Source organism: Anolis sagrei, chromosome Y (assembly GCF_037176765.1).
Source record: "Anolis sagrei isolate rAnoSag1 chromosome Y, rAnoSag1.mat, whole genome shotgun sequence".
NCBI lineage: Eukaryota > Metazoa > Chordata > Lepidosauria > Squamata > Dactyloidae > Anolis > Anolis sagrei.
Genome location: NC_090035.1, coordinates 81,138,590 through 81,163,687, shown reverse-complemented (window position 1 = coordinate 81,163,687; position 25,098 = coordinate 81,138,590). Strand labels below are relative to the sequence as shown.

The following is a 25,098-nucleotide window of genomic DNA, read 5'->3' as shown; positions in this document are numbered from 1 at the left end:
TATAGTAAATATAATAATAATATTATAATAATAAATAAAATAAATAAATAATAAATAATACAAATAATAATAATAAAATAAATAATATAATAATAATAATAATATAGTAAATATAATAATAATAAATAAAACAAATAAATAATAGTAATAGTAATAATAATAAAATAAATAATATAATAATAATAATGATAAATAATAATAATAAATATTATTATAATAATATAAAATTATTAATATTAATAATAATAAATAATAAAATAATAATAACTTTAATTTAAAGCAAGAAGGCTGTGTTAATAAAATATAAGGTTAAGATTATTATTCCAGGAAGGAATAATAATAAATATATCTACAAATATACAAAACAATGGCAAAGCAAAAGATCTAAATAAAATATAAAATTAATAATAATTATTAATAATAGATTGTATTCTAATATAAAGCAAGAGGGCTGTGATAATAAAATATAAGCTTAATATTATTATGCCAGGAAGGAATAATAATAATATATATATTGTTATACAAAACAATTGCAAAGCAACTGATCTAAATAATATATATATATATATATATACACACACAAATATACATCGCTATGATACTTCACCTTGTTGATTGGAAGCCTCCCACCGGAGTGGAAATCATCTATCGGACAGATGGCAAGCTGTTTAACCTCAGCAAACTAAATGAAAGCCAAAACCAAGGCTACAACAACATCTGTTATAGAACTCCAGTATGCTGATGACAACGTCGTCTGTGCGCATTCAAGAGATCTACAAGCCACTCTAAACACCTTTGCAGAAGCATACGAGAAGCTCGGCTTGTCATTGAACATCGAAAAAACCAAAGTGCTCTTCCACCAGACACCGGCCAATCCTTCTCCAATGCCAGAGATACAGCTGAATGGTGTAACATTAGAAAATGTGGACCATTTCCACTCCCTTGGCAGCCACCTCTCCACAAAAGTCAACATCGACACTGAAATACAACACCGCCTGAGCTCTGCAAGTGCAGCACTCTTCCGAATGAAGCAGAGAGTGTTTGAGGACCGAGACATCCGTAGGGAGACCAAGGAGCTTGCCGATAAAGCGATTGTCCTCCCAACCCTGCTATACGCCTGCGAAACATGGACTGTCTACAGACGTCAAGATTGACACTGAAATACAACACTGCTTGAGCTCTGTGAGTGCAGCGTTCTTCCAAATGAAGCAGGAAGTGTTTGAGGACCGGGATATCCGTAGGGAGACTAAGGGGCTTGTTTATAAAGCCATTGTCATCCCAACCCTGCGAAACGTGGACTGTCTACAGACGTCGCATGCAACTCCTGGAACGATTCCATCAGCGCTGCCTCCGGAAAATCCTGCAAATCTCTTGGGAAGACAGGCGGGGAAACATCAGCATGCTGGAAGAAGAAGCAAAGACCACCAGCACTGAAGCAATGGTCCTCCGCCATCAACACGTTGTCCGGATGCCCGACCACCGTCTCCCAAAGCAGTTGCTCTACTCCGAACTCAAGAACGGAAAACGGAATGTTGGTGGACAGGAAAAGAGATTGAAAGATGGCTCAAAGCCAACCTTAAAAACTCTGGCATAGACACTGAGAACTGGGAAGCGCTCCAGCTGGAGGTCAGCTGTGACCAGCAGTGCTGCAGAATAAATCAATAAAGATTTATATCGGTGCCTTTCTATCCTTATGGCCTAAGCACATCCCTCCCTGGAGGAAATAGGACCAGAGTTTGCAAAGAGAGAAAGGGGGCGTGGCTTAGGCCAGAGGGAGAGCCCTGATTGGCCGAGAGGGATGCAGCTGCCAAGGCAGGGATGCTCTCAGGGATTAGCGGTCCAAGCCATTGCATTGCTTTGCATTCTGTTGACCCGGCCCTTCGCTCCCATTGCATTCCGGCTCTCTTCTTCCACCTCCGTCTCATGGAAGGCTCCCGGCAGCATGAGTTCCGCCGGGATCCATCAAGGCTACCTCCGGAAGTATGGTGAGTCTGACCTAAAACATTGATTTTCACACTTTTTGGGGTTGTTTTATTGGTTTGGAAAATCTGGATGTTTTTATGCATATGATGCTTTCAATATTATTCTGCCCCGGGAGTTGTAGTTTGACAAAGACGAGGCTAAGGGCCTTGGGAAACTGGAAATCCCATAGCCTGGGGCCTGGAAGATATTAAATTAATTATATATTATTAGGTTATATATTATTATATAAATATATGACTATGTAAATATACTACTATTATATATTGTTATATAAATATATTATTATTTATTATTATATAAATATATTATTATATATTATCATATAAATATATTATTATTTTATATATATATTTATATCATTATATAAATATATTACTGTATATTATTATATAAATGTACTATTATATATTATTATATAAATATACTATTATAGACTAATATAAATATATTATTTTATATTATTATATAAATATATTATTATAGATTATTGCATAAATGCACTAATATATATTGTTATATAAATATACTATTATATATTCTTATATAAATGTACTATTATATATTATTATATAAATATATTATTATTTTATATATATTTAAATCATTATATAAATATATTATTGTATATTATTATATAAATGTACTATTGTATATTATTATATAAATGTAATATTATATAAATGTACTATTATATATTATTATATATACTATTATAGACTAATATAAATATATTATTGTATATTATTATATAGATTATTATATAAATAGATTATTATAGATTATTGTATAAATGTACTATTATATATTATTATATAAATATATTATTATTTTTATATATATTTAAATCATTATATAAATATATTATTGTATATTATTATATAAATGTATTATTTTTTTACAAATCCCGATGATGTCTAGGCACTTGATGATCCACCTGTGTGGGAGTTAGTCAAAGGCTTTTTTGTAGTCAATCCACGTCATGTGAAGATTGGTTTTTCGGCTTTTACAGTTCTCCAGAATCATTTTGTCTATTATTATTATTATTATTATTCCCATTTACTGCGCTCGAGTCTTCCTGGAAGATTCCTCTCCTGATGTTGACAAGTCCGTAGTTTTCATTTCCAACAAACAGTTCAGTTTCCCAGTGCTTCATCGTATTGTCAATAAAAGTGCCAACGTTTTTACAAATCCCGATGATGTCTAGGCACTTGATGATCCAACTGTGTGGGATTGAGTCAAATGCTTTTTTGTAGTCAATCCACATCATGTGAAGATTGGTTTTTTGGCTTTTGCAGTTCTTCAGAATCATTTTGTCTATTATTATTATTATTATTATTATTATTATTATTATTATTATTCACATTTACTGTGCTCGAGTCTTCCTGGAAGATTCCTCTCCTGATGTTGACAAGTCCATAGCTTTCATTTCCAACAAACAGTTCCATTTTCCATTGCTTCGTCATATTTTCAATAAATGTGCCAATGTTTTCACAAATCCCAATGATGTCTAGGCACTTGATGATCCAATTGTGGGAATGAGTCAAAGGCTTTTTTGTAGTCAATCCACGTCATGTGAAGATTGGTTTTTCGGTTTTTGCAGTTCTAAAGAATTATTATTATTATTATTATTATTATTATTATTATATTTATTTATACTCCACTTTTTCTCTCCACAAGGGGAGTCAAAGCGGTTGTTGTTTGTTTGTTGTTGCTTACTTTTCCTATTCCCCACCTTTACTGCAAAATAAAGGGACTATAAATACTGTAGTCCCTTAATATCGCAAAATATTGCAGTCTCATAACATTGCAAAATATTTTGGGACTACAGCACCCATCATTCCCAACCACTGTCCATGCCGATGGGAGTTGTAGTTCCATAATATATATATATATAGATACAGAGGATGGAGCCGATAACGTTGTGAAATATTTTGGGACTACAGCACCTATCATTCCCAACCACTGTCCATGCCAATGGGAGTTGTAGTTCCATAATATATATATATACATACACAGAGGATGGAGCCGATAACATTGCAAAATATTTTGGGACTGCAGCACCCATCATTCCCCCCCCACACACACATATATATATACACAGAGGATGGAGCCAATAACATTGTGAAATATTTTGGGACTGCAGCACCCATCATTCCCAACCACTGTCCATGCCAATGGGAGTTGTAGTTCCTATATATATATATATATATACACACACACACACACACACACACACACATATACAGAGGATGGAGCCAATAACATTGCAAAATATTTTGGGACTACAGCACCCATCATTCCCAACCACTGTCCATGCCAATGGGAGTTGTAGTTCCATTATATATATATATATATATATATATATATATATACACACACACAGAGGACGGAGCCCTATTTTAAAGCTGGATTTCTTTCTAGTTTTTGCAATTTTGCAATTTAGCATTCCCAGTGCTTAAGTCAAAGGCGCTCTGTGCATGCTCAGGGGCCCCGTTTCTATTCTCATTTTGAATGCATTGAGTGTATTAGAGACTCAATGAACACATGCCCAATTTGTAATTTCATCCCATAGAGGTTTTGCTTTCCTTAATCTTCTCTCCCGGCCAGTTGCAAAACAGGAAAATGTACGGGTTTTTAGACGTATACTATATATATATATATATATATATTCCGGTCTGGATGCCAGGCGGGATTACAACGGCCGCGCATTTGATTGCATCCTAATCCCAAGGCCGCAAAGAGAGAATTTAATCAGGAATGTAATCTCTTTGTTGCTCCGCGTGACGTGACGCTGGGCCCGTTTCAGGGACACAGATGGGAGGGAAGAGTAGTATTACTCAGAGGATTTCCAAGGAGTAGCGTCCCATCCCTGGCTGTTAACATGCGCCGTCCAAAAATGTTATCAAAAAGCAATATGCAAACTCGTGAAAGGATGAATTCTCCATCTTCCTTTTCTTCTCCTCTTTCTTCTTATCTTACTTCATCTTTCCTCCTCCTCCTCTTCTCTTTTATCTCTCCTTCTTCTGCTGCTCTTGCTGCTGCTTCTTCCTTCTCTTCCTTCTCTTCTTCCCCTTTTCTTCTTTTCTTTTTCCTCTCCTTCTTCTGCTGCTCTTGCTGCTTCTTCTTCCTTCCCTTCCTTCTTCTCTTCCTCCTCTTCTTCTGCTGCTCTTGCTCCTTCTTTTTCTCTTCCTCCTCCTCTTCTCTTTTATCTCTCCTCCTTTTGCTGCTCTTGCTGAGTCTCTTCTTCTCCTCCTTCTTTTCATTCCTTCTCTTCTTCTTCTGTTTTATCTCTCCTTCTTCAGTTGCTCTTGCTTCTTCTTCTTCCTTCTCTTCCTTCCTTCTCCTCCTCTTCTTTTTTATCTCTCCTTCTTCTGCTGCTCTTGTTACTTCTTCTTCCTTCTCTTCCTTCCTTCTCTTCTTCTCTTATCTCTCCTTCTTCTGCTGCTCTTGCTGCTGCTTCTCCTTCTCTTTCTTCTCTTCTTCCCCTTTTCTTCTTCTCTTTTATATCTCCTTCTTCTGCTGCTCTTGCTGATCCTTCTGCTCCTTCTCTTCCTTTGTTCTCTTCCCCCTCTTCTTCTCTTTTATCTCTCTTTCTTCTGTTGCTCTTGCTGCTTCTTCTTCTTCCTTCTCTTCCTTCCTTCTCCTCTTCTTCTTTTATCTCTCCTCCTTTTGCTGCTCTTGCTTCTTCTTCTTCCTTCGCTTCCTTCTCTTCTTGTCTTTGATCTCACCTCCTTCTGCTGCTCTTGCTTCTTCTTCCTTCTCTTCCTTCTTCTCTTCCTCCTCTTCTTCTTTTATCTCTCCTTCTTCTGCTACTCTTGCTGCTTCTTTTTCCTTCCTTCCTGCTCCTCTTCTTTCTTCATTTTTCCTACACGTCTACAAACTTCTCCTCCTCTACTTTTCTTTTATCTCTTCTTCTGCTGCTCTTGCTGCTTCTTCTTCCTTCCCTTCTATTCCTCCTCTTCTTCTCTTTTATTGCTCCTTCTTCTACTGCTCTTGCTGCTTCTTCTTTCTTCCTTCTCTTCTTCTCCTCTTTTATCTCTCCTTCTTCTGCTTCTCTTGCTACTTCTTCCTTCTCTTCCTTCCTTCTCTTCTCTTTTAAATAATAATATAAATAGAAATAATAATAAATAAATAATGGAAATAATATTATTTCTTATCTTCTTCTGTTTTATCTCTCCTTCTTCTGCTGCTCTTGCTGCTGCTTCTTCATTCTCTTCTTTCCTCCTCTTCCTCTTCTTCTCTTTTACCTCTTCTTCTTCTGCTGCTCTTGCTCTTTCTTCTTCCTCCTCCTTTTCCTCTTCTATCTCTCCTCCTTTTGCTGCTCCTTCTTCCTTCTCTTTCTTCTCTTCTTCCCCTTTTCTCCTTCTCTTTTACCTCTCCTTCTTCTGCTGCTCTTGCTGCTTCTTCTTCTTCCTTCTCTTCTATTGAGCCAATGCAATTCAATGAGAAATGACGTCCTTCAAAAAGTAGTTCTTGCAGCGGATTCTCCTTTTGCTTTGGCTCAGCATTGAAATTACCGTATTGCATGGATATAACGCACCCCTTACTTTTGCAGAGGTCCTTTATACAAATCCCATTATTGCATAGCATTGAGCCAATGCAATTCAATGAGAGATGACGTCCTTCAAAGAGTAGTTCTTGCAGCAGATTCTCCTTTTGCTTTGGCTCAGTACTGAGATTACCGTATTGCATGGATATAATGCCCCCTTAATTTTGCAGAGGTCATTTACACAAATCCCATTATTGCATAGCATTGAGCCAATGCAATTAAATGAGAGATGACGTCCTTCAAAGAGTTGTTCTTGCAGCAGATTCTCCCTTTGCTTTGGCTCAACATTGAAATTACCGTATTGCATGGATATGATGCACCCCTTAATTTTGCAGAGGTCATTTATACAAATCTCATTATTGCATAGCATTGAAGCAATGCAATTAAATGAGAAATGACATCTCTCAAAGCTTCCCCTTTTGCTTTGGCTCAGTACTAAGATTACCGTATTGCATGGGTATAATGCACCCCTTAATTTTGCAGAGATCATTTTATACAAATCTCATTATTGCATAGCATTGAACCAATGCAATTAAATGAGAGATGACGTCCTTCAAATAATAGTTTTTGCAGCAGATTCTCCTTTTGCTTTGGCTCATAACTGAGATTACCGTATTGCATGGATATAATGCACCCCTTAATTTTGCAGAGATCATTTATAGAAATCCCATTATTGCATAGCATCGAGCCAATGCAATTAAATGTGAGATGACGTCCTTCAAAGAGTAGTTCTTGCAGAAGCTTCTCCTTTTGCTTTGGCTCAGCATTGAAATTACCGTATTGCATGGATATAATGCACCCCTTAATTTTGCAAAGGTCATTTATACAAATCCCATTATTGCATAGCATTGAGCCATTGCAATTAAACGAGAGATGACATCCCTAAAGAGTCATTCTTGCAGCAGCTTCTCCTGTTGCTTTGGCTCAGCATTGAAATTACTGTATTGCATGGATATAATGCACCTCTCAATTTTGCAGAGGTCATTTATGCAAACCCCATTATTGCATAGCATTGAGCCAATGCAATTAAATGAGAGATGACGTCCTTCAAAGAGTAGTTCTTGCAGCAGATTCTCCTTTTGCTTTGGCTCAGCATTGAAATTACCGTATTGCATGGATATAACGCACCCCTTAATTTTGCAGAGGTCATTTATGCAAACCCCATTATTGCATAGCATTGAATTAATGCAATTAAATGAGAGATGACATCTCTCAAAGCTTCCCCTTTCACTTTGGCTCAGTACTAAGATTACCGTATTGCATGGATATGATGCACCCCTTAATTTTGCAGATTTGAGTAAATGCCAGTGTCCCTTGCACAGGTGGCTTCCTCTTTAAGCAGTGGAAGGAGAAGTTCCTGCTGCTCTCGGTGGACGGGAGCCTGCTGGTGTGTCCGGACGCGCACTCCCCGGCCGAGACGGGCATCGCCCTGGGCAGCAGCTGCCAGGACATCCTGGAGGGCGGCCAGATCCGGGACCTCCCGCCCCTCCCGCCGGGCGCCCAGAGGGACAGCTGCCTGGGCCTGCGCCTCCACGGAGGGAAGGTCCTGCTCCTCCTGGCCCCTGACCGGCAGCAGTGCAGGTGAGGGGTCTCTCGTTCTAGATCTATATACATATACATATACACAAGACCTGAGTTATCAACATTACATTGTTCAACTTGCAAGTGACTCATGGTTAAGAATGAGGCTGGACTGGATGGCCTCTGGGGACCCCTTCCAAATCTGTAATACTATATCTAGCTCAATATATACATACAGGACCTGAGTTACAATGCAAATGACTCAGTTAAGAATGAGGCTGGACTGGATGGCCTCTGGGGGCCCCTTCCAAATCTGTAATACTATATCTAGCTCAATATATATATACATGACCTGAGTTACAATGCAAATGACACACAGTTAAGAACGGGGCTGGACTGGATGGCCTCTGGGGGCCCCTTCCAAATCTGTAATACTATATCTAGCTCAATATATACATACATGACCTGAGTTACAATGCAAATGACTCAGTTAAGAATGGGGCTGGACTGGATGGCCTCTGGGGGTCCCTTCCAAATCTGTATAGTATATCTAGCTCAATGTATCCATACAGGACCTGAGTTACAAACATCGGATTTGCAAATGACTCATAGTTAAGAATAAGGCTGGACTGGATGGCCTCTGGGGACCCCTTCCAAATCTGTAATACTATATCTAGCTCAATATATACATACAGAACCTGAGTTACAATGCAAATGACTCAGTTAGGAACGGGGCTGGACTGGATGGCCTCTGGGGGTCCCTTCCAAATCTGTATAGTATATCTAGCTCAATGTAGCCATACAGGACCTGAGTTACAAACATCGGATTTGCAAATGACTCATAGTTAAGAAGAAGGCTGGACTGGATGGCCTTTGGGGGGGCCCTTCCAAATCTGTAATAGTATATCTAGCTCAATATATACATACATGACCTGAGTTACAATGCAAATGACTCACAGTTAAGAACAGGGCTGGACTGGATGGCCTCTGGGGGTACCTTCCAAATCTGTATAGTATATCTAGCTCAATGTATCCATACAGGACCTGAGTTACAAACATCGGATTTGCAAATGACTCATAGTTAAGAATAAGGCTGGACTGGATGGCCTCTGGGGGCCCCTTCCAAATCTGTAATAGTATATCTAGCTCAATATATACATACAGGAACTGAGTTACAATGCAAATGACTCAGTTAAGAATGAGGCTGGACTGGATGGCCTCTGGGGGCCCCTTCCAAATCTGTAATACTATATCTAGCTCAATATATCCATACAGGACCTGAGTTACAATTCAAATGACTCAGTTAAGAACGGGGCTGGACTGGATAGGCTCTGGGGGCCCCTTCCAAATCTGTAATACTATATCTAGCTCAATATATACATACATGACCCGAGTTACAATGCAAATGACTCAGTTAAGAACAGGGCTGGACTGGATGGCCTCTGGGGACCCCTTCCAAATCTGTAATACTATATCTAGCTCAATATATCCATACAGGACCTGAGTTACAATGCAAATGACTCAGTTAGGAATGAGGCTGGACTGGATGGCCTTTGGGGGACCCTTCTACATGTATGATATTGTATCTCATATATGTATGTATATGTATGTACACACACACATATGCAGGGACTGTGAGTTAGAAACACCTGACTTGCAAAGGCCTCACAGTTACTCACGGGGCTGGACTGGGTGTCTTTTAGGGGTACCTTCCAAATCTATGCTAATATAGATGGGAATGATGGGAATGGCAGTCCAAAAGGAAGACCAGCAAAACCATCTCTTGAGTCTGAAGTCCATAACAGACAACTTCAAGGCAGACAGACACATATTGTTTACAAGCACAATGGTGCCATCTAGAGGCCAAGAGAGGTGTGGCAGCCTCTCTCTTTCATTGAGTCATTATTGATGTTGCTGTATCAATATTATTATTAATAATAATATAATGTCATATATACTACAGCTTATGGTATAGTTCAATGTATTATATCATATTAATAGTATATTATTATACCACAATATGTATAATACACTACCATTATATTATACTATTAGTATAATAAAATACAATATGTATATTATTATATATAATATATAATATACTTGTATTTATATACATATAATATTGATAATAATATTATAATGTAATACAATATAATACTAAGAATTATTATTAATAATATAATGTTAGATGCTTAGAGACTCAACCAAGAGATAAAAGCAGGTGAAGATGTTATATGTAAGATTAATACTGTTGTAATACAATATATTATTTATTATATATACTTCAGCTTATGATATAGGAAAATGTATTATATCATACCTAATAGCATAATATAATGGTAGTATATTATACATATTGTAGTATAATAATATAATACAATATAATAATATATAATAATATGCTACTTGTATTGTATATACATATAATATTGGTATTAATATAATTGATATATTGATAATAATATTATGTAATACAATATAATACTAATAATATATAATATTTGTAATATAGTAATTCTATTGTAGTATAATAATATATAATAATATGATACTTGTATATACATATAATATTGATATTAATATAATTGATGTATTGATAATATTATAATGTACTACAATATAATACTAATAATAATACAATATTGTAATATAGTAATTCTATTGTGGTATAATAATATAGTACCATATAATAATATATAATAATATGCTACTTGTATATACATATAATATTGATATATTGATAATATTATAATATAATACAATATAATACTAATAATAATGCAATATAATAATATATAATATTGCAATACAGTAATTGTATTGTGGTATAGTAATATAGTACCATGTAATAATATATAATAATATGCTACTTGTATTGTATATACATATAATATTGATATTAATAATTGATATATTGATATTATAATGTAGTACAATACAATACTATAAATATATAATATTTGTAATATAGTAATTCTATTGTGGTATAATAATATAGTACGATATAATATATAATAATATGCTACTTGTATTGTATATACATATAATATTGGTAATAACATTATAATGTAATACAATACTAATAATTATTAAAAATAATAATATAATGTTAGATGGGTGAAGATGATAACATTATATGTAAGATTAATAATGTTGTAATACAATATATTATATATAATATATACTACAGCTTATGATATAGGAAAATGTATTATATCATACTAATAGTATAATATAATGATAGTCTATTATACATATTGTGGTATAAAAATATAGTACAATATAATAATATATAATAATATGCTACTTGTATATACATATAATATTGATATATTGATAATATTATAATGTAATACAATATAATACTAATAATAATGCAATATTGTAATATAGTAATTCTATTGTGGTATAATAATATAGTACGATATAATAATATATAATAATATGCTACTTGTATATACATATAATATTGATATATTGATAATATTATAATATAATACAATATAATACTGTATTATAATATAGTAATAGATCATGCTAATATTGTGCTATCCTAATAATATACATATAATATTGATAATAATATTATAATTTAATACAATACTAATAATAATACAATATAATAATATGTAATCTATATAAATAAAAATGTAATGTTCGTTTGTGGGATTGACAGAACTCAAAAACCACTGGACGAATTGACACGAAATTTGGACACTATACCCCTATCAGGTCAATGATTGACCATCACTCATAAAAAAAAACCCAAAAACAGCAAAAATAACTTAAAATCCCCCAAAAAATCTAATGACGAAAAGCTAAATGACATTACAGGGAAAAAAAAGGGAAGGAAGAAGGAGGGAAGGAAGGGGAGAAAGAAAGAATGAATGAAAGAAAGAAAGAGGGAGGGGAAGAAAGAAAGAGAGAAGGAAGCATGGAAGCAAAGAGCGAAGGAAGGAGGTAGAGAAGAAAGAAAGGAGAGAAAGTAGTAGGAAAAGAAAAGGGGGGGAAGGAAGGAAAGAGAGAAGGAAGGAAGGATGGAAGGAAAGAAAGAAAAAAGAAAAGAAAGAGCAGAGGAAGGAGGGAAAGAAGGAAAGAGGGAGGGAAGGAAAGAGAGAAGGAAGGATGGAAGCAAAAAGCAATGGAAGGAAGGAGATGAAGGAAGAGAGAGAAAGAGGAAGGAAAAGGAAAAGGGGAAGGAAGGAAAGAGGGAGGAAGGGAAGGAGGGAAAGAGGGAGGGAAAGAAAGGAAAGAGAGAAGGAAGGATGGAAGCAAAAAGCAATGGAAGGAAGGAGATGAAGGAAGAAAGGAGAGAAAGAGGAAGGAAAAGGAAAAGGGGAAGGAAGGAAAGAGGTAGAGAAAGAAGGAGAGAAGGAAAGAAAAAAGGGAAGGAAGGAAAGAGGGAGGAAGGGAAGGAGGGAAAGAGGGAGGGAAAGAAAGAGAGAAGGAAGGACGGAAGCTAAAAGTGAAATAAGAAAAGGGGAGGAAGGAAGGAAGGAGGTAGAGAAGGAAGGAAGGAGAGAAAGTAGTAGGAAAAGAAAAGGGGGGAAGGAAGGAAAGAGAGAAGGAAGGAAGGATGGAGGGAAAGAAAGAAAAAAGAAAAGAAAGAGCAGAGGAAGGAGGGAAAGAAGGAAAGAGGGAGGGAAGGAAAGAGAGAAGGAAGGATGGAAGCAAAAAGCAAAGAAAGGAAGGAAGGAGATAGAGAAGGAAGAAAGGAGAGAGAGGAAGGAAAAGGGGGAAGGAAGGAAAGAGGTAGAGAAGGAAGGAGAGAAGGAAAGAAAAAAGGGAAGGAAGGAAAGAGGGAGGAAGGGAAGGAGGGAAAGAGGGAGGGAAAGAAAGAGAGAAGGAAGGACGGAAGCTAAAAGTGAAATAAGAAAAGGGGAGGAAGGAAGGAAGGAGGTAGAGAAGGAAGGAAGGAGAGAAAGTAGTAGGAAAAGAAAAGGGGGGAAGGAAGGAAAGAGAGAAGGAAGGAAGGATGGAGGGAAAGAAAGAAAAAAGAAAAGAAAGAGCAGAGGAAGGAGGGAAAGAAGGAAAGAGGGAGGGAAGGAAAGAGAGAAGGAAGGATGGAAGCAAAAAGCAAAGAAAGGAAGGAAGGAGATAGAGAAGGAAGAAAGGAGAGAGAGGAAGGAAAAGGGGGAAGGAAGGAAAGAGGTAGAGAAGGAAGGAGAGAAGGAAAGAAAAAAGGGAAGGAAGGAAAGAGGGAGGAAGGGAAGGAGGGAAAGAGGGAGGGAAAGAAAGAGAGAAGGAAGGACGGAAGCTAAAAGTGAAATAAGAAAAGGTGAGGAAGGAAGGAAGGAGGTAGAGAAGGAAGGAAGGAGAGAAAGTAGTAGGAAAAGAAAAGGGGGGAAGGAAGGAAAGAGAGAAGGAAGGAAGGATGGAGGGAAAGAAAGAAAAAAGAAAAGAAAGCAGAGGAAGGAGGGAAAGAAGGAAAGAGGGAGGGAAGGAAAGAGAGAAGGAAGGATGGAAGCAAAAAGCAAAGAAAGGAAGGAAGGAGATAGAGAAGGAAGAAAGGAGAGAGAGGAAGGAAAAGGGGGGAGGAAGGAAAGAGGTAGAGAAGGAAGGAGAGAAGGAAAGAAAAAAGGGAAGGAAGGAAAGAGGGAGCAAAGGAAGGAGGGAAAGAGGGAGGGAAAGAAAGAGAGAAGGAAGGACAGAAGCTAAAAGTGAAAGAAGAAAAGGGGAGGAAGGAAGGAAGGAAGGAAGGAAGGAAAGAGGGAGCGAAGGAAGGAAAGGAGAGAAAGAGGGAGAGAAGGTTGGCCACAGCAACGTGTGGCGGGTACAGCTAGTATAGTCATATAGCATTATTAATATATTAAATATAATTACTACTGATAATATATAATAATATATAGTTGTATATTTTAAGTTGTAATGTTTTTGATTGTAATTATTATTATTATTATTATTATTATTATTATTATTATTATTGAAATACTCATCCTTTCTTTAAAGTGTACAGCGTGGGTGGGAGAATGTAATTTTGCTATGATTTGGAAAAACTTAATTAATTTAATTTAATTTAAAGGGCCTATCTCCTTTTTTCTGCAGGCAGTGGCTCAACATCCTGAGAAAAGTCAAAGAGGTAGGATGCAAAGTTGAGGAAACAGGAGAGATCTGGGATCAATTGGGCAGAGGTCCCCAATGTGGTGGAGGTGAACTCTGCACATGCTCAGGTGCAAGGCGGGAGGGAAATGCTGATGCTCGGCTTCCTTTGCTTCTCTTTTTCCCCAGGGTTTTTCCTTGGGTTCTCCTTCTCGTTGCAAAGTCCACATCGACTCCCCGGGAAGGAAATGCTGTCGGAAAGGAGGAAGCCTGGGAGAGAGCGGAGGCAGCAACGGAGGGTCCCCCAGCAGAGAAGGTGAGGAGAGAAGGGCAAGAATGGGGTCTTCCACTGAGGATGAGGGGGATGGTGACCTCTATTGCTTATTGCTCCTTTTTGTCTTCCTCCTTCTCTTCTTTTTCTTCCTCCTCTTCCTCTTCTACTTCTATCACTCCTTCTTCTTCCTCCTCTTTCTTCTTCTTATTGCTCCTTTCTTCCTTTTTTCTCTTCCTCCTTCTCTTCTTTTTCTTCCTCCTCTTCCTCTTCTACTTCTATCACTTCTTCCTCCTCTTCCTCTCTTTTTCTTCCTCCTCTTTCTTTCTCTTATTGCTCCTTTCTTCCTTTTTCTCTTCCTCCTTCTCTTCTTTTTCTTCCTCTTCTACTTCTATCACTTCTTCTTACACCTCCTCCTCTTCTTTTTCTTCCTCTGCTTTCTCTTCTTCTTATTGCTCCTTTCTTCTTTTTTCTCTTCCTCCTTCTCTTCTTTTTCTTCCTCTTCTTCCTTTTCCTCTTCTACTTCTCTCACTTCTTCCTCCTACTCTTTTTCTTCCTCCTTCTTCCTATTCTTCTTATTGCTCCTTTCTTCCTTTTTTCTCTTCCTCCTTCTCTTCTTTTTCTCCCTCTTCTTCCTCTTTGACTTCTATCACTTCTTCTTCCTCCTCCTCCTCTTCTTTTTCTTTCTCCTCTTTCTTTCACTTCTTATTGCTCCTTTCTTCCTTTTATCTCTTCCTCCTTCTCTTCTTTTTCTTCCTCTTCTACTTCTATCACTTCTTCTTCCTCCTCCTCTTCTTTTTCTTCCTCCGCTTTCTTTCTCTTATTGCTCCTTTCTTCCTTTTTTCTCTTCCTCCTTCTCTTCTTTTTCTTCCTCTTCTACTTCTATCACTTCTTCTTACACCTCCTCCTCTTCTTTTTCTTCCTCTGCTTTCTTTCTCTTCTTCTTATTGCTACTTTCTTCTTTTTTCTCTTCCTCCTTCTCTTCTTTTTCTTCCTCTTCTTCCTTTTCCTCTTCTACTTCTCTCACTTCTTCCTCCTCCTCTTTTTCTTCCTCCTTCTTCCTATTCTTCTTATTGCTCCTTTCTTCCTTTTTTCTCTTCCTCCTTCTCTTCTTTTTCTCTTCCTCTTTGACTTCTATCACTTCTTCCTCCTCCTCCTCCTCCTCTTTTTCTTTCTCCTCTTTCTTTCACTTCTTATTGCTCCTTTCTTCCTTTTATCTCTTCCTCCTTCTCTTCTTTTTCTTCCTCTTCTACTTCTATCACTTCTTCTTCCTCCTCCTCTTCTTTTTCTTCCTCCGCTTTCTTTCTCTTATTGCTCCTTTCTTCCTTTTTTCTCTTCCTCCTTCTCTTCTTTTTCTTCCTCCTCTTCTACTTCTATCACTTCCTCCTCCTCTTCCTCTCTTTTTTTCCTCCTCTTTCTTTCTCTTCTTATTGCTCCTTCCTTCCATTTTTCTTCCTCCTTTTCTTCTTTTTCTTCCTCCGCTTTCTTTCTCTTCTTCTTATTGCTCCTTTCTTCTTTTTTCTCTTCCTCCTTCTCTTCTTTTTTTCCCTCTTCTTCCTCTTCTACTTCTATCACCTTCCTCCTCCTCCTCTTCTTCTTCCTCCTCTTTCTTCTTATTATTGCTCCTTTCTTCCTTATTCTCTCTTCCTCCTCTTCTTTTTCTTCCTCTTCTTCCTCTTCTACTTCTATCACTTCTTCCTCCTCTTCCTCTTCTTTTTCTTCCTCCTTTCTTTCACTTCTTATTTCTCCTTTCTTCCTTTTTTCCTCTTCCTCCTTCTCTTCTTTTTCTTCCTCCTCTTCTTCCTTTTACTCTTCGACTTCTATCACTTCTTCCTCCTGCTCCTCTTCTTTTTCTTCCACCTCTTTCTTTCTCTTCTTCTTATTGCTCCTTTCATCCTTTTTTCTCTTCCTCTTCTTTTTCTTTCTCTTACTCTTCGACTTCTATCACTTCCTCCTCCTCTTCCTCTTCTTTTTTTTCCTCCTCTTTCTTTCTCTTCTTATTGCTCCTTCCTTCCATTTTTCTTCCTCCTTTTCTTCTTTTTCTTCCTCATCTTTCTCTTCTTCTTATTGCTCCTTTCTTCCTTTTTTCTCTTCCTCCTTTTTCTTCCTCCTCTTCCTCTTTTACTTCTATCACTTCTTCCTCCTCTTCCTCTCTTTTTCTTCCTCCTCTTTCTTTCTCTTATTGCTCCTTTTCTTCTTTTCTTCCTCCTTCTCTTCTTTTTCTTCCTCCTCTTTCTTTCTCTTCTTATTGCTCCTTTCTTCCTTTTTCCTCTTCCCCTTCTCTTCTTTTTCTTCCATTTCCTCTTCTACTTCTATCACTTCTACCTCCTCTTCTTTTTCTTCCTCCTCCTCCTCTTCTTTTTCTCCCTCTTCTTCCTCTTCTACTTCTATCACTTCTTCCTCCTTATCTTTTTCTTCCTCCTCTTTCTTTCTCTTCTTCTCATTGCTCCTTTCTTCCTTTTTTCTTCCTCCTCTTCTTTTTTCTCTTCTTCCTTTTCTACTTCTATCACTTATTCCTCCTCTTCCTCTTCTTTTTCTTCCTCCTCTTTCTTTCTCTTCTTCTTATTGCTCCTTTCTTCCTCCTTCTCTTCTTTTTCTTCCTCTTCTACTTTTATCACTTCTTCTTCCTCCTCTTCTTTTTTTCTTCCTCTTCTTCTTCCTCTTACTCTTCCAGTTCTATCACTTCTTCCTCCTCTTCCTCTTCTTTTTCTTCCTCCTCTTTCTTTCTCTTCTTCTTATTGCTCCTTTCTTCCTCCTCCTCTTCTTTTTCTTCCTCCTCTTCCTCTTCTACTTCTATCACTTCTTCCACTTGTTCCTCTCCTTCTTCTCCTTCTCCTTCTCCCTCCATTCACGCCTATTCTTTCTCTGCGCAGGTTCTATGTCCATTCCCTGCCACGGGAGCTGCTCCCCGCACTGCTTGCGCCACGGGCCTTGCTCCCGGCCGGGGGTCAGGGCGGCCTGCATCCTGGTGGGGGGCGCAGCGGCCGGCCCCTCCATGGGCTATATGGTCACTTCGGCCGGCGCCGGACACCCGGCCGAGTCCCACCCGCCGGACTTCAAGGAGCTGGGCTACCACCCTTCTGCGTGCGACGCTACCGCCGACACGCACTACGAATCCCTGGACTGCGAGGGGTTGGACCAGGACTTCGACAGCATGCTGGACTTTGGGGGGTTCGCCTTCTAGGAGAGGTATCCGCACTATAGAATTAATACAGTTTGACACCCCTTGGGCCGAGACGGGATCTGTCTCAGGAGTTGTAGGTTGAGCAAGGTCTTGAGCCACCTTTGCCAAAGAGTGCCGAGCTACAACTCGCAGCCAGGACAGCGAAAGTGGTGTCAAACTGCATTAAGTGGACAGTGCGGATGCTCCCTTGGTAGGGAGGAACGCAAAGGGCTCAATGGCTCCGGATGCCTGGCATCCCAAGGGGCCGGTCTTCTTCTTCTTCCATGTTTGTTTACCGTGCATTTTTCGTTGTCTCCATTGTCGGTGGGATCAAGGGCTGGGCAATCTTGTTGTCTTCTTCTTCCTCCGTGTTTTGCATTCAATAAAGTCTTTCCATGGGCTATAACTTGATGGGAGTGAGTGTCACGCGTGACCGAGCCTCGGACCACAGGATGCAAGCAACACATTCTTTTTAAAATTAAATTATCGTATATACTCGAGTATAAGCCGACCCGAATATAAGCCGAGGCCGGTTTGAGTATATATATGTGGGTGTACATATGTGTGTGTATATGTATATTGTGTATATGTGTATGCTTCTGTATATGTATATATGTGTGCATGTATGTGTATATGTATCAGTGAGAAGGGCGGGGTATAAGTAAGTGAAATAAATAAATAAATAAAATAAGTGTGCATGTGGTACACATGTATATGTATATATGTGTGTATGTATGTGTGCCTGTGTGTGTGCCTGTGTGTATATATGTATTTATGCATATATATGTGTGTGTATATGTGTATATGTATATTGTGTATATGTATATATGTGTGCATGTATGTGTATATGTATGTGTGTATGTGCGTACTCATGTATATGTATATACGTGTGTATGTGTATGTGTGCATGTGCATATGCGAGTGCATGTGTGTATATATGTATTTATGCATATATATGTGTGTGCATATATGTGTATATGTATATTGTGTAATGTATATATGTGTGCATGTATGTGTATATGTATGTGTCTATGTGCGTACACATGTATATGTATATATGTATGTGTGTGCATGTGTGTATATATGTGTATATGCATATATGTGTGTGCATATGTGTGTATGTATATTGTGTAATGTATATATGTGAGCATGTATGTCTATATGTATGTGTGTTGTATATGTATATATGTGTGTATGTATGTGTATATGTATAAGTGTGTATGTGCATACAGATGTATATGTATATATGTGTATGTATGTGTGCATGTGTGTATATATGTATTTATGCATATATATGTGTGTGGGTGTATATATGTGTGTACATATATGTTTGCATATATGTGTATATGTATATTGTGTATGTGTATATATGTGTGCATGTATGTGTATATGTCTACATGTGTGTATATGTGTGTATGTACGTATATAATATATGTATGTATGTGTATGTTTTATGTATGTGTATGTGTGTATATATATATTTATGTGTGTAAGACAAGGTGTGTTCTGCATACAAGTTGATTAGATTGGGGAAGAGTATACAAAGTATGAACATGTGAAAACGATCTTCGTGAAGAACAAGTTGAGCATGAGCCAAGAGTGTGGTGGAGCAGCTCAAAAAGCCAATGCAATTCTAGGCTGCATGCACAGGAGCCAAGTGTCCAGATCGAGGGAAGCTTTGGTTCTTCTTCTTTGGAGGCTGTGAAACAGAGCCTGGGTGGACATCTTTGTGCTTTCCCTGAATGGAGGCAGGAGGAGGTGGGCCTAGATGGCCTTTGGGGGTCCCATCCAACTCTTCTGAGTCCTTGAAGCATTTAGTCTGGTTTGCAGATTGGAGAACACTTCCCCTTCCTATCTTGACTCTTAAGAGTTATTTTTATATACTTATAATGCCAAAAATGTGGGGGGAAACATCCACTTCCGGTTTGGGGCTTTCACTTCCGCTTTTTCCCAATGGGGCCGCTCTAGCAGGAACCGGAAGTCGATCTCTGTCGCCTTTTCTCTAATTAGAATTTTTTACCTAGAAAGCTAAAAAGGAAGCGTTTCACATAAGAAATGGTTTTATTTCCCTTCCAACCGGCTTGTATCTCTGGGACGAAGGGCTCGGCGGCTTCTTACCATAGAGAGAAGGAACAGGCCTACTCTAGCCGGATTTCAGCCATAGACTCTGCAAGGATGATAGAGTGCGAATGCCCAGAGCGTCCACTTTGTCTTCCGAAGGAGACATCCGGGTTCTTTCGCATTCAAACGGCGCAGGCGCCATGAAGGGTCGTCTGAAGCCTTCTTCCCCGCGTTTCTGGCGGTCTTAAAGGCATCCCGAGAGGCAGATTCCCGAGACAATGCTTCCTGGAGACCAAAAGGGCCTAGTATGGGGGAAAAGCCTAACTTCCATACGGAGAAGCTAACGCGCATGCGCCAGAACCAGGTGAGTCCTCCCTATTGGCTGATTGGTCGCCCAATCAGGGTGTAGAACTGAGTTGATGGACAGATGGAAGAGCTCTGTTGCTATGGTGATTCAGCCTCCCGCCTCCTGCCATTGACTATCTTGAAAACATGTGTATCTTACACTCTCTCTCTCTCTCTATATATATACATAATATATATTTATAATATATATACTATTGCATGTATATATGTTATATATATTATCTATATATTATATTCTTGTATATTGTATATTGTATGATATATAGTATTATATATTTGTTATATATATATATGTGTGTGTGTATATATGTATATATAGAGAGAATATATGTTATTATTATTACTATTATTATTATTGAGTGTGTGTATACACATATTTATATGTGTTATATATTTATATCTCCTCTCGAAAGGGACTCAAAGCAGATATATATGTGTGTGTGTGTATATACATGTATTTATATGTATGATATATATATATATTCCCTCTCAAAAGGGACTCAAAGCATCTCACAGTGTAAAAATAATAATAATAACGTACGATTTAAAACATTACAGTAGAATGAGACATCGACGTCTTTGAAAACACACAGTTAAAACCATCGAAATAATCAAAGCTATAGTGTGTGCATATATATACACAAACATTATATATATATATATACACACACACACTGTATATACACACTATGTTTGCACACACCATATATACGTATATACACAACTATATACAAACTCTGTATGTATACTGCAGATATACACACACTATACATGCGCACTATATATATGCCCACACTATATATACACAGTATATATGCACAGACAATATATACATATATACACACTATATTTACACACACTATATATATACATACACACACTAAATAAATATATATACACACTATGTATACACACACTGTATGCACACACTATATGTAAATATATACACACACTATACACACACTATATATACACTATATATGCATATTTAATATACACACTATATATACATATATACACAACTATATACACACACTATATAAATATATATACACACTATATTTACACACACACTATATATATATACATACACATTATACATACACACTATATCTACGTACACACTATATATACACTATATATGCATATTATATATACACACTATATATATACATATATACACAACTATATACACATACTATATATATACACACACACACTATACATACACACTATATATATGTCCACACTATATATACACACAGTTTGTACATGCAATATACACACACTATATTTATACACACACTATATATATACACACACACTATAGAGACACACACTATATAAATCTATGTATATACCATATATATATATATAAGGTTATATATATGTGTGTGTGTGTGTGTGTGTGTATATATGTATACACGCACCTGTATATGGTTTATGTATTTTAATAGATACTTAGTGGTACGTACACACCTATACATACATGCATACGTTTGTGTCTGTTTAAGAGTACAGATGAAGGCATTAAAATATACCAAGACTATACCATTATAACACAAATTATCACTGAGCTACAGACCCCTGGATCCCATAGCGTTGAGCCACGGCGGTTAAAAAAGCGGTGTCAAACTGGATTAATTATGCCATGTGGATCCCTTTCCTGCTAGGAATTGGAGTGATGGAGCCCTCGAAGGAAGGGAGGAAGAAGTTCACGGTGAAGACGCAGGACGACGAAGCAGCGCAGGTAAGAGGAGACGGCTTGAGATTGGGATGAAACAGGCCTGGGCCAACTGCGGCCCTCCAGATGTTTTGGACTCCAACTCCCACAATTCCTAACAGCCTACTGGCTGTTAGGAATTGTAGGAGTTGGACTCCAAAACACCTGGAGGGTCAAAGTTCACCCAACTTCTGTCTTTCTCCTGTTTCCAGGTGAAGCCGCTCTTCAAGCCGTCTTCCATATCCAGAGACGTAGCAACCTCTGAAAGCACCAATGCACCTGCTGGGAAATCCTATGCAGATTACATTGTGGGGCAACAAGCGGGATCCTCCTCGGCCCCACAAGCAAAGCAAGGGACTTCCGGCATCCCGGTAGCAAAACCCACCGCTTCTGCAAAGCCTCCTTCCTGCGAGAAGAAAAGTATTATTGCCAAAGGTATAGAAGAAACCACACCCTCGAACCCAGTGTTGAAACCGGGGACGAAGCACAGCAGCATCATCGTCAGCCCGCGTCAGGTGAGAGGCCTCGTGCAATTGTGTTGGCCTTTGAGCACACCCAAGGGCTTATTATTATAATTATTAAATATTATTATTTGATACAAACAAGATGAGTACACAGCAAACAAGATCACTCTGCTGGCTTTCGTATTGGATCACACGTCAAACACATCCCAAGTAAAAATTTATTATTATTATTATTATTTATGCAAACTAATATAATAAGACTGACAACATTCAGGGAGGAAAAGCAAAATAAGCTAGAGATCCATAATATATATTTATTCCTAAACCTACACTGTAACATGTTGCAAAAAAGCACAAATCTATTGCAGTAAGCCATTGCCCTGGCATGTCATCCATTATTATTATTATTATTATTAAATAATTTTATGCAAACTAATTCACCAAAGGAATGCCAACATTCAGAAAGGAAAAGCCAAAGTAACAAGACATCCATAATATATATTTATTCCTAAACCTACACTGTAACATGTTGCAAAAAAAAAAGCACAAATCTATTGCAACAAGGTGTGTCATTCATTGTTGTTGTTGTTATTAAATAATGTTATGCAAACTAATTCACCAAAGGAGCGTCAACATTCAGAAAGGAAAAGCAAAAAAACCAAACACCCATAATATCTATATATATAAATTTGTTAGGGGCATCCAACGAGGAAACAAAACTCAAAAAACCCCCAACGAAACTTAACCAAAATTCCCATGCCCATAACACAACCCAAAGGTACAAACATATCTACTCAAAATGAAAAACAACACAACAACACACTCACAAAACGGCAAAACAACAAAACTCAAAAATCCCCCAATGAAACTTAACCAAAATCCCCATGCCCATAACACAACCCACAAGGTACAAACATATCTACTCAAAATGAAAAACAACACAACAACACACTCACAAAACGGCAAAACAACAAAACTCAAAAATCCCCCAATGAAACTTAACCAAAATCCCCGTGCCCATAACACAACCCACAAGGTACAAACATATCTACTCAAAATGAAAAACAACACAACAACACACTCACAAAATGACAAAACTCAAAAATCCCCCAACGAAACTTAACCAAAATCCCCGTGCCCATAACACAACCCACAAGGTACAAACATACCTACTCAAAATGAAAAACAACACAACAACACACTCACAAAACGGCAAAACAACAAAACTCAAAAATCCCCCAACGAAACTTAACTAAAATCCCCGTGCCCATAACACAACCCACAAGGTACAAACATATCTACTCAAAATGAAAAACAACACAACAACACACTCACAAAACGGCAAAACAACTGAGCATGCGCATTGGCGCCCAGCCACAAGTTCCCTGGCGCGCGCACATGGCCTTCCGGCCAACGTTCCCTCTGCGGAAACCATGTCCACTCCAAGCCCCGCCGCGCCGCTTCCCGCACACACACACCCCGTGCCGCACACACACACGCAACCCCATGCTCCATCACTCCCCCCGCCGCCGCATACACACACGCAACCCCACTCCCCCCGCCGCCACACACACACGCAACCCCACGCTCCATCACTCCCCCCACTGCCGCACACACACGCAACCCCACTCCCCCCGCCGCCGCACACACACACGCAACCCCACTCCCCCCGCCGCCACACACACACACGCAACCCCAGGCTCCATCACTCCCCCCGCTGCCGCACACACACACGCAACCCCAGGCTCCATCACTCCCCCTGCTGCCGCACACACACACGCAACCCCAGGCTCCATCACTCCCCTGCCCCAATCTTACCTCCTTTTACTTCAGGCCACCTCCAAACCCCACCCCGCCCCTTCCCGCCCTGTCAAAATCTAGGAAACACAGGAAGGAAGGAAAGAAGGAAGAAAGAGAAAGGGAGATAAAGAAAAAGGGGGAAGGAAGGAAAGTTAGAGGAAGAAGAAAAGGAAAGAAAAGGAAAGATGGAAGGAGAGACAACAGAAGAGAAAGAAAAAGGGGGAAGGAAGGAAAGAGATAGAGAAAGAAGAGGAGAAGGAAAGATGGGAAGGAAGGAAGGAAGGAAGGAAGGAAGGAAGGAAGGAGGGAGGGAGGGAGGGAGGGAGGGAGGGAGGGAGGGAGGGAGGGAGGGAGGGAAAGAAGGAGAGAAAGAGGGAAGATTGGCCACAGCAACGCGTGGCGGGTAAAGGTTGTTATTTCTACTATTATGATGATGCTATTCTTCCTCTGAGACCCTTTGAGGGGGAATGGGAGAGGTGTCAGGTCCCAGAGGCAATGCATTGCATGATTGTTATTGTTATGATGGTGGTGAAATAAAAGGAAATAAAAAGCGAAAGAAGGAAGCAAACAGGGAGGGAAGAAAGGCAAAGGAAGAAAGGGGGAGGGAATGAAGGAAAGAGAGAAGGATGAAACCAAGGAGTGAAAGAAAGAAAGAGGTAGAGAAGGAAGAAAGGAGAGAAAGGGGGAGGAAAAGGGGGAAGGAATAGGTAGGGACCTCTCTTTCATAATAGTCCAGATATCTACCTCAACTTTGATAAGTTTTACTATAGGCCACAGCAACGCGTGGCAGGGCACAGCTAGTAATATATATATGTATTCCTAAACCTAAACTGTAACATGTTGCAAAAAGCACCAATCTATTGCAATAAGCCATTTCTCTGGTGTGTCATCCATTACTGTTGTTGTTATTATTTTTATTATTATTATTAAATACTTTACGCAAACTAATTCACCAGAAGTGCATCAACATTCAGGAAGAAAAAGCAATAGAATGAGACATCCATAATATATATTTATTCCTAAACTGTAATATCTTGCAAAATAAAGCAACATATTACAGTTGCAATCCTCCTCCCAAAAAGCCAAAAAGGAAGGTGTCTTCAGCTGTTCTGTTTCCTTGTTTGTTTATTTTTTTTCCCTGCATTAATATCCATC

The 25,098-nt window shown here is 38.4% G+C and overlaps 2 protein-coding genes across 2 annotated transcripts in view; both read left to right on the top strand.

The window, feature by feature from the left end:
* Positions 1-1,796: 1,796 nt before the first annotated feature.
* LOC137095726 (uncharacterized) lies at positions 1,797-17,935 on the top strand. The gene is made up of 5 exons (XM_067462533.1): positions 1,797-1,985; positions 7,855-8,113; positions 14,102-14,135; positions 14,285-14,411; positions 17,240-17,935. Exons 1-5 carry the CDS (start codon positions 1,799-1,801, stop codon positions 17,548-17,550), a joined length of 918 nt encoding a protein of 305 aa, XP_067318634.1. The 5' UTR covers positions 1,797-1,798; the 3' UTR covers positions 17,551-17,935.
* A 1,842-nt stretch (positions 17,936-19,777) lies between these two features.
* The window catches only part of LOC137095165 (DNA excision repair protein ERCC-1-like), a 12,457-nt gene continuing 7,136 nt past the window's right edge, over positions 19,778-25,098 (top strand). The window contains exons 1-3 of the mRNA XM_067461510.1: positions 19,778-19,954; positions 21,631-21,706; positions 21,892-22,194. Of these exons, the coding sequence (XP_067317611.1) occupies positions 21,641-21,706; positions 21,892-22,194 (369 nt within the window). The 5' untranslated portion in view covers positions 19,778-19,954; positions 21,631-21,640. The remainder of the gene's footprint in view (positions 19,955-21,630; positions 21,707-21,891; positions 22,195-25,098) is intronic.

Coding starts and splice junctions, on each gene's coding strand:
- LOC137095726 (XM_067462533.1), top strand. CDS start 1,799: ATGCAGCTGCCAAGGCAGGGATGCTCTCAGGGATTAGCGGTCCAAGCC. Junction 8,114..14,101: donor CCTGACCGGCAGCAGTGCAG/GTGAGGGGTCTC, acceptor TTTTTTCTGCAG/GCAGTGGCTCAACATCCTGA. Junction 14,412..17,239: donor AGGGTCCCCCAGCAGAGAAG/GTGAGGAGAGAA, acceptor TTCTCTGCGCAG/GTTCTATGTCCATTCCCTGC.